This window comes from Oncorhynchus keta, chromosome 36 (assembly GCF_023373465.1).
Source record: "Oncorhynchus keta strain PuntledgeMale-10-30-2019 chromosome 36, Oket_V2, whole genome shotgun sequence".
In the NCBI taxonomy this organism is placed as follows: Eukaryota; Metazoa; Chordata; class Actinopteri; order Salmoniformes; family Salmonidae; genus Oncorhynchus; species Oncorhynchus keta.
The window spans coordinates 25,983,886-25,996,904 of record NC_068456.1 but is presented as its reverse complement, the minus strand read 5'-3'; the positions used below and the strand labels follow the sequence as shown (position 1 = coordinate 25,996,904).

Here is a 13,019-nt window from a genome sequence, read left to right as displayed (position 1 = left end):
GCTGCGAGCGACTGGCAGCTCGTGATCTACCTGTTGGAGACTCCTGATCTAAACTAAGGTAGCCTCATTTGTTTTAAGAAAATACGCATTTTGTGAAATTATTAATGCCTACATTCCATTTGAATGCATTTTTTGAGGACAAAAAAAACTCTAAAGCGGTTGATTTTATTTGTGACCACGCCCTCATTATCACCCCCAACAGTTTCCCAGTGTGTGATGAGCAGTCCAACACATCACACCCATCAAATGGTCCATCAAATCACTTCAGTATAGTCCCCTTGTAATAATCTATTCATATAACCTACACTTGACTAAATGGAAAATCAAATCAAATTTGATTTGTCACATACACCAAATACAACTGGTGTAAACTTTATCGGGATAAGCTTGCGTATGAGCCCTTCCCAACAATGCAGTTTAAAAATGCAAATAAAATAGTAAAATAATTGGAATCAAATAAAATATACAATAATCAAGCTATATACAGGGAGTACCAGTACCAGATCAATGTGCAGAGGTACGAGGTATTTGAGGTAGATATGTACATGAAGGCAGGGTAAAGTGACTAGGCATCATTATAGATAAGATAAAAATAAAGAACCTGATTTAGAAGTTCCTCAGAAGCTTTGCTGTGGTTTTATTATACCATACTACAATTGAAGGAAACAGTTAGCAATTATTACTTTTTTTCTAATATTCCAGCAGTAGGCAAGACACCCTGTTTAGTTAAGAAAAAAATATGTAAAATAAAAAAGTTTGCCATCCTATTTTTTAGGCTAATATTCTACCAGTAGGCTACTGTAGCCTAGACCTAGTATTGTCCAGCAAAGCAGATCAGAGTTTGACAGTGCAAGGCTAAAACTGTCAGCCTGATGACCACACAAGTGTTACACACAGAGCAGAGCAGTGGATGGTCTGACACCAGGCAGCCAATGGAGAGAGGGGTGATGTCACTGGGAGCTGGGCTGAGTCTGACAGCAGACCACTGGGCAAGGAGGCAAGCTCACAGACAGACGTGGTGCTGTGGTAGGGACACCCACTGCAACTGGACTGAAGCAGACCTGGGATCAAACTCTATTTAAAATATTTGAAATACTTTAGCTGTACTTGATTGAGCTTGCCTGTTGCAATGAAACCAATAGCAGTCTCAAAAGTACAAACTCTGGCACTCCAGGCAGACTAAAGCAAACACTCAAAGTATTTGAAAGATTCAAATAGTATTTGAACCCAGGTCTGGACTAGACTCTGACCATGTTTGCATAGGCCAACTCTTCACTGTCCAGGCTCAAACTGGCCATTCAGGTATAGTACAAGGAGTGGAATGTTAGCTGAACATACAGGTACCCAGGCTAAAATAATTAGCCTGTCTATAAGAGCGTCTGCTAAATGACTTAAATGTAATGTAAATGTATTTAGTTGGACTTATTTAGATCTGAGAAGAGAGATCATTTTCAGTGGTTCACTAATATATTCTCCAGTAGGGGGTGCAGATATGTTCGTTTTTGAAGAGAAATTGGCCGACTGCCAAACTGAAACCGGTATTTTAGCCGTCTGCGTCCATGCTTTATCAGAACGGTTCATTCAACTCACGATCAGTCAATGCACCAAAATGAACCCATTTAGCAGAGGCTGAAGCACAATACCATAGATAAACCAAGACTCTGGCACACACAGAAGACGACGATCAGATAAAACGGATCAGATTAAAAGGAAGCAGTGTCTTGTTGCTGCTCAGTGTAGGCTGGAGAGAGGACATGCATAGCAGGCGCCCACGGCCTGACGTTGTGAGATAGCTTCAATAGGTGAGTGAGTCATGCAAGTCCATCACAATATGGAACTGATCAGCAGTTGGCTGAGGAACTAGAGGAATGTGAAGAAACAGGAAGCAAGCACATCATGTCCAGAGAGAGATAGGGGTGGAGAGAGAGCGATCTGAGAGAGAGACAGAGGATGTGTGTGAGAGGGAAAGTGAGTTAGCTGGAGAGGGAGAGTGATTGAAAGAGCAAATTGCATTCAACCTGAATGAGTCTAGGGAGCCCAGGGGACCAACACACAATCTTGAAACGACTGTTTAAGGAAGTGATGACATCTGTCAGCAAACAAGAACTTCAAGTCCTTATGAAAAACACTTAGGCCGACTGGTATGCATGTTGTCTGTCAGCAGGCACACCGACTAATTACACCAAACCTTTAGTTTCAGAGGCCTGCGGTCAGGTTAAGGTTTTGAATAAGCAATGTGATAGGTAAATACCACATTCAAAGGAGCTATACAAGTGCTATGTATTTTTCTGTACTTGGTGTTGCATGTTGATAGTATAAAGTTTAAATTAAATTCTAGTCTAAAATACCATGATTTAGTAAGGGGAAGAAAGATTGTGAGAATAGGTCACAGAATAGTCAAACAGCATCCACCCATCTAGCGAGGACAAGGCCAGTCAGAGAATGGTCTTCTATGATAGCTGGAGTTTAATTTATAATCACTTTAGGCAGTGTTGAGAGTAACACAGTATTATGCTGCATACACAGCACACCTTCATCAGGGTTGTATTCACTAGGAACCAAATGTGCGGAAGTGGGAGAGACTAACCGGAATTGTACAAATAAGAAACACTTGTTTTTGTTGCACAACATTTCCCATTGCAATATATAATTTTTTTAAATGATCTACGGTGGGCACTTTGCACCCCAGTCACTTTGCAGAACAATTACTGAGACAATGCAGCTGGGATGGGACCAGTAAATGCTAAGACAACGACATGTCTTTTATTCAATTAGGAACAGAGAGATTACAGAATTACAACAAAACTGACAGCAGAACATACTTTCCAACATGTAGAAAATTTGGTTTATTTACGGTACATACAGTGGGTAAAACATTCCTTGAAAATAAATGCGGCAGTTTTTTTTAAGGCATTCAGACTTCAAGAAGTTAACACTGTACAAAATAATTGCACTGAAAAAAGTAGACCAAAGTGCGACAAATATTATTACAATTTGATGAGTTCATAACTAATCTGGAATCTTGTTTCTTCAGAGCCAAAACATTCATTGAAATATTATGCAAAAATTGATTCCTAATTCCTCATCAGAATCTTCTGATACTTGAAAGAATATCCCTAGATGCAAATCATATGGTCTTTCCTTTTACTTTCAATTTAAATAAGTGCTATCCGTTACTCTAGCTCTCTCTCATACATAAGACACACATACGGTACATCTTGGAATATTCTCTCATACATACAGACACACGTACTTTTGCATCTTGGGATATTCTTTCAAGTATAAATATATTTTTTTAAGACAGTCATTAAATAACAACCCCGGTACCAAAGCAAATCTCTCATTCCTAGAAAGTGGAATTCCTATAGTTTTTCACGATCACTCCTAGAGTGTTCATTTGGTTGGACATCAATTGTTGGCGCTTTCTTTCCCTCCCCTATGTTGCATCCATATTTTTTTAGACATGTCCATGTCTACAAGCAAAGTACATAACATTACTTCCATAAGGCATCTTGGGCGAGTCCTGACAAAATATTTTTCTTCAAGATATCGAGAGGCGACACGTACGCAAATGCTCTCATAAGCCTCTTTTTTTCCACATTGTCCTATTGGAGAAGGGAGACAGAAGTCCCATATTCCTATTTCAACTGCAGTAAGAGTAAAAAATAAATACAAACAAGTATTTCTTTGTATAATAAAGACTGATCAGTATGTCATTTCACTACATTTCAGTGCAGAGGTGTCTCCGTGAAGCAGGATGGGAATAAACACCAACTGAAGTCACAGGCACCTTCACCCACACCAGAGGTATAAATCATCTTATACACAAATGACCCCGAGACCTTATGTACGTCCCAAATGACACCCTATTCCCTATATAGTGCACCACCTATGACCAGAGCCCACATTGGGCCCTGGTCAAAAGTAGTGCACTATATAGGGAATAGGGTGCCATTTGAAACTTGGAGAACTTCCTTCATCCTCCTGTTAAGAGCAACTTGGACAGGAGGAGACCACTGGTGCTTTCATGTGTAATGCCGCAGCAGAAGTGAACTTCTATGCCAGCTTATATGGAATAGGATCTGGTATATAATGACAGCTAAAACAGTACTTTGACTATGAAGTAGGTAGGGCTGTTTCAACAGCAGCTTACGGTAAAAATCAGACTGAAGGTGGGTGCCTTGATAAAACAAATAAAATATCAAGAAACTTACATTTTGAACTTGACAAAAGTTGGACTTCTCTCAGGACTTAAGACTACTCCACACTTATGAAATGAACGTCAGCAAAGCGCGACTGATTGAGAGATCGATCCTGACATAGAGATTATTTTTTGTCTGAATTGAACGAAACGTGATCAAAACAAAACTTGCCTGCTTCGCCTTCATGTCAAGAAACCCCAAACTCCTTATTTTTTTTCACTTAACAATTTCAAAAGTGCCACAGAGGGTTAATTAATAATAGCACATGAATAAATTAGAGGTTAATGTTCTTCCATCTTCATTGTTGGTGCACAGATGGCACAGGCAGGTAGTTTGGTTGGTGTAATGTGTCTAGCTCCGCCACACACACACACACACACACACTTCAGGCTATTCCACAGATAACAAGACTCTCTAATCAAGACTCTTCCAGTGTCTGTGCCAATATGCCCAGCCTTGCCACTCTATAAGCTCACTTTGGCTAATAGTCACCTCACACAGCATTCATTTCAAAAACACAACATAAAAAAATACACAATTTACTGAAAGGTCTAGGACCGTTTTAAAGCCAATATTAGTCTGAGGAACTCAGGAATAGGTTTTTAACTAATAATACAGAAATGAAACATCAATGAACCTGGTCTGATCACTACTATGTGCAGCACTACTAACTCCATCATCATCATCGCTGCAATTTACTACAGCTACAATCTTTCCATCTTTCGTTGGTTTGGCCCGTTTTAACATATCTGGTATCGGTCTTATCAAGTCCGTAACAGTTTGAGGCGGTTGAGACAACATTACTCAGCCAGTCTTGTGGCTGCCGTCACCGGTTCTCTGAGCGCGGGTCGAGATGAGGTCGCGGGATACCCTCTTGCAGTCCTTGGCCAGGCCCAGGAAGCACATGAGGTCTATGAAGGCGGTGGTGATGTTCAACTTGACGCCGAACTCACTGGTGGCGTAGTCAAAGGGAAAGGTGTGGTGGTAGTTGTGGAAGCCCTCACCTGAAAGGAAGGACACGAGACCAGGGCATTTTTTTAAATAAAAATGTTAAAAAGACCAACAGGCCGATGTGCATCTATGAGAGTTACTTTTCCCCCCAATAGGCTTGAAAACATGATTTGATAAGAGTACAGGTGATATGTCAACTAAAGCACAGGTTCCACAACAGGGCTGGATAACTTCAGTCTTGGTGGGAGGATAGTACTCAAACACATGATTCAACAAAGTTAATTATAGTCTCCAACTTGAAGAACCAGCATTAGATGACTCAAAAACATGCACCAACTACAGCAGCCCTCTAAATCCAGAGCTGTAAGTATCTTACAATTCCCACTTGTTTTAAGCAATTCAACTAAAGCATGATTTTCATAGCTGACAAACAGGCAGCTCCTACAGACAAGAGGCTAACAGTAGAACATTGGTATTCAGAGTCAGGTGTGAACTGCAGTGGGGTCACCAAAATTATTTAAATGGCCATTGGCTGTGTCTACACTCCTTATAGAGTGCAAGGCTCTGGCCAAAAGTATAGCTCCACCCAAAAGTAGTGCACTATATAGGGAATAGGGTGCCATTTCAGATTTTCCAATTGTGAAACCTGCATTAATTTATTATACATACATCTCTACGGTCCGAGCCTTTCTTACGCTATAAAGAACACTTTATAGTGCCGGGGTTGGTTGCGAAATACAAGCCACTGCCCCCTGTGCAAAAAGATCAATCTAAGCAAGCCTAAATGTTTATAATGAGTGATAATTCATATAAAATTGTGTTGGAATTTAAATGGAATTGTGAATTGATCCCAACACTGGAGTGGATCTCCCCTCACTCCCTTTAAAGAGAAAGATGATCCAGGCTTACCGATGGCGCTGAAGGCCACAAAACGGTTCTCACTGGGGTTGATGTTGCGGTCGTAGGGTCGGTTGCCCCACATGTGAGCGGCAGAGTTGACCAGCCAGGTAGCGTTCAGCACCAGAGCGTACCTCATGAGGCACGGGATGAAGTAGCCCACCCACAGGGACTCATCCCACAGGAACCAAGGCACCCACATGGGCACCAGGAAACACAGCAGGACCACAGACAGCTTGTAGTACCTAGAGGGCAGAGATGAGACGTTAGAGATATACTGAGAAAAGAGACATTGTTTGAATCTAAACATAGTTACTAACGCTGAAAAGTCACCACCCCAAGCACCTAGATTCATAAACAGAGGTACGTCACACCTACTTCTCAGTCCACATAAAAAAACACATTTGGACAAAATCTTCTGATCAGTTGATTGTGTCTACCACCATATATTAAATTACCCTTTTCTACAAGAGCTGTGGCGATACTAGTTTGGGACTGCATCCAAGAGCACCCGCTGCATGTTGACCAATGGCCAGCCAGTCACTATACTTTGTGCGGGTATGGCCTGATCGAGGTCCTGGCAGAGATGACAGCTCTTATCAAAAGATCAGCCACCAGCGCCATCACGGCCACCGCGACCCAGACTACCACTTCCTGTGGTCGTGACTAGAATGGGGAAACTGGTTCAGAGAGCAGCAGTGCAGAGAGCACAGTCAAGCTACTGGGGCTACTCTCATGCAACATACACAGAAGTATAGCTAACCACATGATCAGGAAAGCACCTGGTCCTAACAATGAAACATTTGTGTGGAGCACTCAAGAGTTTGGTTTACCTTAGATATTGTCATGCATTCAAATAAATCTAAACGTTGACGAGTAACTGGGTTGACAAGTAACTGGTCTCACAGAACATACACACGTACAATAATGTGGAACACAGCGGGTTTGGGTTGCTTGATTATCTTGCATTGACAATATATGGTGGAGAGGGGAAATGCAAAACTCAATGGCATCATCTGATCACTTGTCACATGCAGTCCAAATCTTGATGTGACATTCATTCTGTAACCACCGATTTCTATGGTGGATTTTATACAGAGGTCTTTCAAGTGTTCAATGAGTGTTCAATTGCCCCTCTGTGGTACATTCTGTGCCGTGCCACTGCCAATGGAGGTTTGGTGCAACTTTCCCAGAATGCAAATAGGCTTCTAGCTATAACACTGCATGATTCAAAGCAAGGGTACTGCCAAAGGCCTTGGCAGGGACAACACCTTTAAAAAGGCCCAGTTCAGTCAAAAATTATGTTTTTACTGTGTTTTGTCTCACATTGTACAACAGCTGATGAAACTAACACTGCAAAAGTGTGAACAATTTTGATCAGTGTTATTTCCTGATACTTTCTGGTTGAAAATATAATCTACACAGGACCTTCTTATCAGCCTGTTTACATGGGAGGGAGTTTCGGCTTGGTTAATAGACCAATAATAGACCGGTAAATTGGTTAATAGACAGTTCCGAACAGCTCTGCCAATAACAGCTAGTTTTAAGTTTTCCCCTCACACTTAGACCCCTCCCAGACAGTCCTAGCAAAATTCTTGCTGAGAAATAGTTTGTTAAAAAGCTATTTGTCAGTTTTAATGGAAAACTATTACAGCAAGGTACTTAATTGTTACCCAGAAAGAGAGATAAAAACAGCTGCATTGGGCCTTTTTTTTTATTTTTTTAAATACTTCCAACTGAAAGGTGACAGCAAGCTACAGTATGTAGATTATTTTATTTAAAGTACAACAAGAATCCAGTTCCTCAAAACAAACAAACAGTTCATAATTGGAGGTCTGAGGGTATAACTGTTCTTATGAAAGGAGAGGGTTTTACACACATCCAAGAACAAGATCCAATACATGGAAAAAGGGAATGTGGCTCAGTTTTGCTGCTCCCAAATGTCATCTTTTGATAAAGTTGACAGGTGATAAAATAACAACGTTGACGGAGATAGCTTGACGTAACAAAGACTTTATCAAAAGATCACATTTGAGGAGCAGCAATCTCTCTAAAGCAATATCTTTAAGTATTAAGATAACGTTTTATCTGTTTTCACAGAAATGTGCATTGCATCATAAATAAACTCTTTACAGGAGATAATACAAACAGACAATATACCAACAGACAATATACCATCCTGTGTGGCTCAGTTGGTAAAGCATGGGGCTTGCAATACCAATATCGCAAGTTCGATTCTCGCTGGGGTCACCCATCCAAAAACTGTTTTCACTACCATGAGCAACTTTTGACAAACGTGTCGCCTGAGTGGTATATAAGATGAAAGGCATGGAACTAGGACAGTACAGGGCATAGACTGGAAAACTGTCATCTTACTTTCTCTGGAGCATGACGACTTTATCTGCCTTCAGGTCCGTCAGCTCCAGCTTCTTGCCCTTCTCGATGACGTCGGGGTGCTTGCGTACGAGCAGCCAGCCAATGTGAGCGAAGAAAAAGCCCCGCACTGCATTGTGGGGGTCGGCGTCTGTCTCAGAGTACTTGTGGTGAACCCGGTGGTCCCTCGCCCACTCGTAGATGTCGTTCTGGAAGAAATAAATGGTGATGTGGTTGTTTAGGAGCCACTTATATCCAACAGAAAAGCAACACAGGAATCTGGGACCATGTGTATCAAGCGTCTCAGAGTAGGAGGGAGAACCTGATCACCACTCTTACTCTGAGATGCTTGATATACGGTTTGGCCCTAGATCCACAGTTCTGGTGTTTCTACTATAGAGATAACCATTAACATTGATTGTCATGCAAGCTGAAAGGCTCATACCCGAACGTTCGGCAATAAAAATGTACATTTAAGTATATTTACTGGAGTGCTGTCCCATTTCTGTTCTTTGTACCATAGAGATAAACCATGTATTTATCTCCATGCTGTAATTCTACAAGCAATTGAGATGTCAGAACACACTAATATTAATATGTATGGGAACAACACCAGAGAGAGGGTTTAAACACAATATACTTAAGTATAAATGCACAGTATACTATGCATTTATACACCTAGAAAACATATAGTAGAGAACTACAGTTCAATAGACAATGTGTATTAAGAGGTGACCATCAGATTACCGGGCAGCATCAGTCAGTCAGCACAACAAAGCAGATTATACAGGCAGCATCAGTCAGTCAGCACAACAAAGCAGATTATACAGGCAACGCCCACTCAGATTAAATGCAATCGTTAATTCCAGTGGAAATTTGTTAACACTCAATCATACTTTATATACCAGCATATTGCACAGTGGGTCACTCATTAATTAAATTGTTGTTATTGGTGGGGACTAGAGTAGACCTTTTTTAACCAAACCCTTAACCTGATTGCTTCTTTAAATCAAGTCATCAGTTTGTAAGGTCGTCATTGGGCCACATGATGGTCACTTCATACATCTAATTTTGGAGATTTCTAGAATAAAATTGGGTCTATTTCACAAAGAGATTTTGTATGAAATTTGGATAAGTAGGCTTGTGTTGATGTTTTTTGGTGAAGGCTGGCTAAAGCCGCTAAATCGTTGGCACTCTGTCCTGCTGTTTCTAACTTTCCCTCACAGACACACCAACACAATAAAGGCCTTTTAATTGAAGCTACACTCGAGAAAGAACCTTGGTGTTTTGGGAGAGCCATGTTGGTTGATCACACAAGTTTAGCCTTCAAGTTTATGATGTGTGTGTATGCCTGTGTCTGTTTTTGTCCCTGTAGGAGTCCTATACTGTGTCCTCTCTGGGGTTCAATAAAGTTGATTCAATTCAAAAAGTTCTCCTTTGTTTACCTGAAAGGCCATGGAGTTAGCGAGGGCCAGAAAGACTCGGAGAGGGGTGGAGGCCTTGTAGGACTTGTGACTCCAGAGGCGGTGGGCCCCCGCAGTTATACCCAGGGCACTGAGCAAGAAGCACAAAGCAGCTAGGGGAAAGAAAGAGAGAGATTAGGCTAGATATACAGACACCCATGTCTGGCTCGCACACACAGAATCATGTGAAACACACAAAGACATTTGACTCCTAGTAGTTACAAGGGACATCATGTCCCATGCCTGTTCCCCATCCCTGCCTAGTTAATATAGTTATTTCTGTTGGGAACTGGCAATGGCAGCACATATGCATGCATGTCTACTCTCAGGGTTGTTGTTGTAAAACTGCTGAATGTGTTTCTATGTGCAGTCACACAAGGCTGCTTAGGATGTGAGAACCTGGGACATCCAACTGGTCCAGGCAGCAAAGAAGAGACATTCTGTTGTGGTGCCATGTAGCCTCACAATGGAATGTCTATTGGAATGCTGATTGTTCTTTGTCTTGCCCAATGGAATAATATGCAGTTCAGCATATGAGAGCTAGAGCGAGAGAGACAACAGTGGAAACACAGTTTTGGTTGTTCAGTATTCGTTACAGTATAATCCAAGTCATGTGTTCTGTCTATCTATTCCAACTATTCTCACAAAAACAGAATTAAAACCCCTGCACGTTTTTTCCTATGTCTAAACAAGCAAATAAAGATGGGTGCAGCTATTTTCTAATTCAGAAATATATTTAGAACAGACGTGCCTCAGGCCACACATTCCAAAAGTCTCTCTCCATCTGCACCACAGTAGGCCTAGCCTATGAGCAGTGTCTTCAATTGAAGATAGATGGTCCATAAACTGTTAGGCTACATATTATATAATACGAGAGAAGTCGCCAAATAGGCCCTTGTTTGTTATTTCCATGGGGAAAATATTGAGTAGGTGTGTCCCGAAATAGATTTACCAACATTCAACACTATTCTTATAGGAGGGCGGGCAAGTAGCAACATGTCGGTGTAACACCACCAAACGCCTACTTCACAAATGCATCACCCGGCTCAGCACATTCTCTTGTCGCTGGTCGACCAGATAAAACCATGCTGCGTAGACCAACAACTTTAACGAGGAAGAGGGCGTCGAAACCGATACAAGCGGAACAATAACATTTGAATAAAATGGCACATTAAGTAAATGGTGATACTTACTCCAAGCCAGAGTCAGGGCCGACGCGGAGGGCACGAGCATCAGTCCATAGAGCGCTCCAACGTGTAATAAAAACATTAATATGATGTTTCTCCACACCAGTCTCATCGGTGGTTTAGGGCCCTCTTTTGCTTTATAACTATCATCAAAAACATCATCCCTCGTCGACGTTTCTGGCATCACCGCATCTCCGTTTTGTTGCTTGCTGGGGTTTGTCGTCTCTGTCATTTTTGCTGTAGAATTCTGTAACGTGCCCAGTGTTGAGACGAGATCTATACTTAAAAGAGGACAGATAGCTAGCTATTCAGTTTACATGACAAACACCGGCATCATGGTCCATCCCACCAGGAAATCGAGCACGCACTTCACACGGTGAAAGTGCGTGCTAGCAGCTAGATTAAAGTGCGTGCTCGATTTCCTGGTGGGCAAGCATCACTGGTTGCAATGCTAGGATAGCATAAGGCTACTCTAAAACGAACACATCATTTGCTATCAACTGGCATCAAATACAAAACTTACTGCGTGGTATGAAGAGAATCGTAAAAATGCGCACAACGCGGAGATGGCTTCTTCGGGCGAAAGTTGACAATTGAACGCGTTGTCAGCTCTACTCGTAGTGATGACTCCGCTTACCTAACCTGCTGCTGAGTTTCATCTTCAGACCTCGTTTTAAAGACTGCAATTGGTCGAGGGGCATTTGATGCCACTTCTACCCTAATCGTTTCATTGGTTGCCTTCGTATCTGATGTTTATTTTACAACCCCTGGCAGTGAAATGTTGAAAGACATCCAGATAACACCACCCACCCACCCCTTTTCTGTTTGTTTCTTTACAGTCGCGCTCATGTTAATTTATGTGATCACAAATTACACAACTTGTGTCACAATGTTCGGATAGCTGTTTGTTTTATAGGCGTAGTCTAGTTAGATAGACAGACACCACCTTTCCAAAGTCAGTGCCCAGCAGTAACCTTTCCATAAATTGGTCATTGGAGAGGATGTGGGGTGATGGGAGTTGAATGATACATCATTTTAGGGACAGATACAAATGATTGGGGCAGGGGTGGTCCAAAATAGGGGAGGGTTGTCAAACCATTTTTTTTTTTTTTGCTTTGGGGAGGGTTGTGTTTTTTGGGGGGGTCACGGGGGAGGTTAGTGCGTTTTTCCCCTGGTTTACATATGCTCTTCTGCTTGTATTTTCTCTAATAAACAATGGCTTGACTTACTTTGATATTACCATAATGAAGCTTAGAAACGTTTGTGAACGTTTGTGGCTATTATTAAGCTTTAATTACTGTATGCCTACCTATGATATAAAGGCATGATGTGAAGGCAGTACACACCTACGCTCCAACTGACTCCTACAGTTGAACTTGAGGTGAGGAAATCTGTTTTAGGCCTACCAGAGTTACTCCTATAATCTAACAATATGATGCTTATCTTTATACAAAATATTCTGAGAGGAAATGTACAAATTAGCCTCCTTCTGTACGTCTATATCTGTATATCAGACGTAGTAGCCATCTGACATAAAGAAATGCATGTCAGTGTCGTAAGCATGCCACCACATGTCTCTATCTCTCTCCATCTCTCTGGGTTTAGGTCTATGCTTCTCTTCCTTTATATAGGCTATATACACCGTATATATTTATAAAAATATGAATATCATAGCCTATAGGCCTATGCATGCAATGCCCTGATACATGTAGTGCTTAAATCTCTGACAGCTGAACCGCGAGGTGGACAATTATTATTTTAGGAAAGTAGACAAAAACAAATTAAAAACAGACTATAAAGTTATGCATATGCTACACATCGAAGCACAAGGAATAGTGTTTTTGTAATTTGTTATAGCTGTTTTTAAGGACATGTAAATGTGGCTCATTTGGCCGACATCCCTCTTTGTGTCTGTATCTATGTAATCGTATTTATGTAAAAGAAAA

The 13,019-nt window shown here is 41.4% G+C and overlaps 1 protein-coding gene across 3 annotated transcripts; it reads right to left on the bottom strand.

Moving 5' to 3' along the window:
• Window positions 1–2,728: 2,728 nt before the first annotated feature.
• scdb (stearoyl-CoA desaturase b) lies at window positions 2,729–11,766 on the bottom strand. Of its 3 annotated transcripts, none has more exons than XM_035754589.2 (6): window positions 11,597–11,766; window positions 11,080–11,320; window positions 9,869–9,999; window positions 8,427–8,632; window positions 6,063–6,295; window positions 2,729–5,206 (listed from the first exon to the last, which is right to left on the bottom strand). In XM_035754589.2, exons 2-6 carry the CDS (start codon window positions 11,303–11,305, stop codon window positions 5,007–5,009), a joined length of 996 nt encoding a protein of 331 aa, XP_035610482.1. In that variant the 5' UTR covers window positions 11,306–11,320; window positions 11,597–11,766; the 3' UTR covers window positions 2,729–5,006. The 3 variants fall into 3 exon arrangements, with proteins under 3 accessions (XP_035610482.1, XP_035610480.1, XP_035610481.1); XM_035754587.2 differs by having other exon boundaries at window positions 11,080–11,354; window positions 11,597–11,764; XM_035754588.2 differs by having other exon boundaries at window positions 11,080–11,349; window positions 11,597–11,764.
• Between the last annotated feature and the right edge of the window lie 1,253 nt (window positions 11,767–13,019).

Excerpts from the sequence above, each read along its gene's own strand:
- scdb (XM_035754589.2), bottom strand. The coding sequence starts at position 11,305 with ATGACAGAGACGACAAACCCCAGCAAGCAACAAAACGGAGATGCGGTG. Across the intron at positions 6,296-8,426 it reads GTCGTCATGCTCCAGAGAAA|GTACTACAAGCTGTCTGTGG; the intron begins GTAAGATGACAG and ends TCTGCCCTCTAG. Across the intron at positions 5,207-6,062 it reads TGTGGCCTTCAGCGCCATCG|GTGAGGGCTTCCACAACTAC; the intron begins GTAAGCCTGGAT and ends CCTTCCTTTCAG.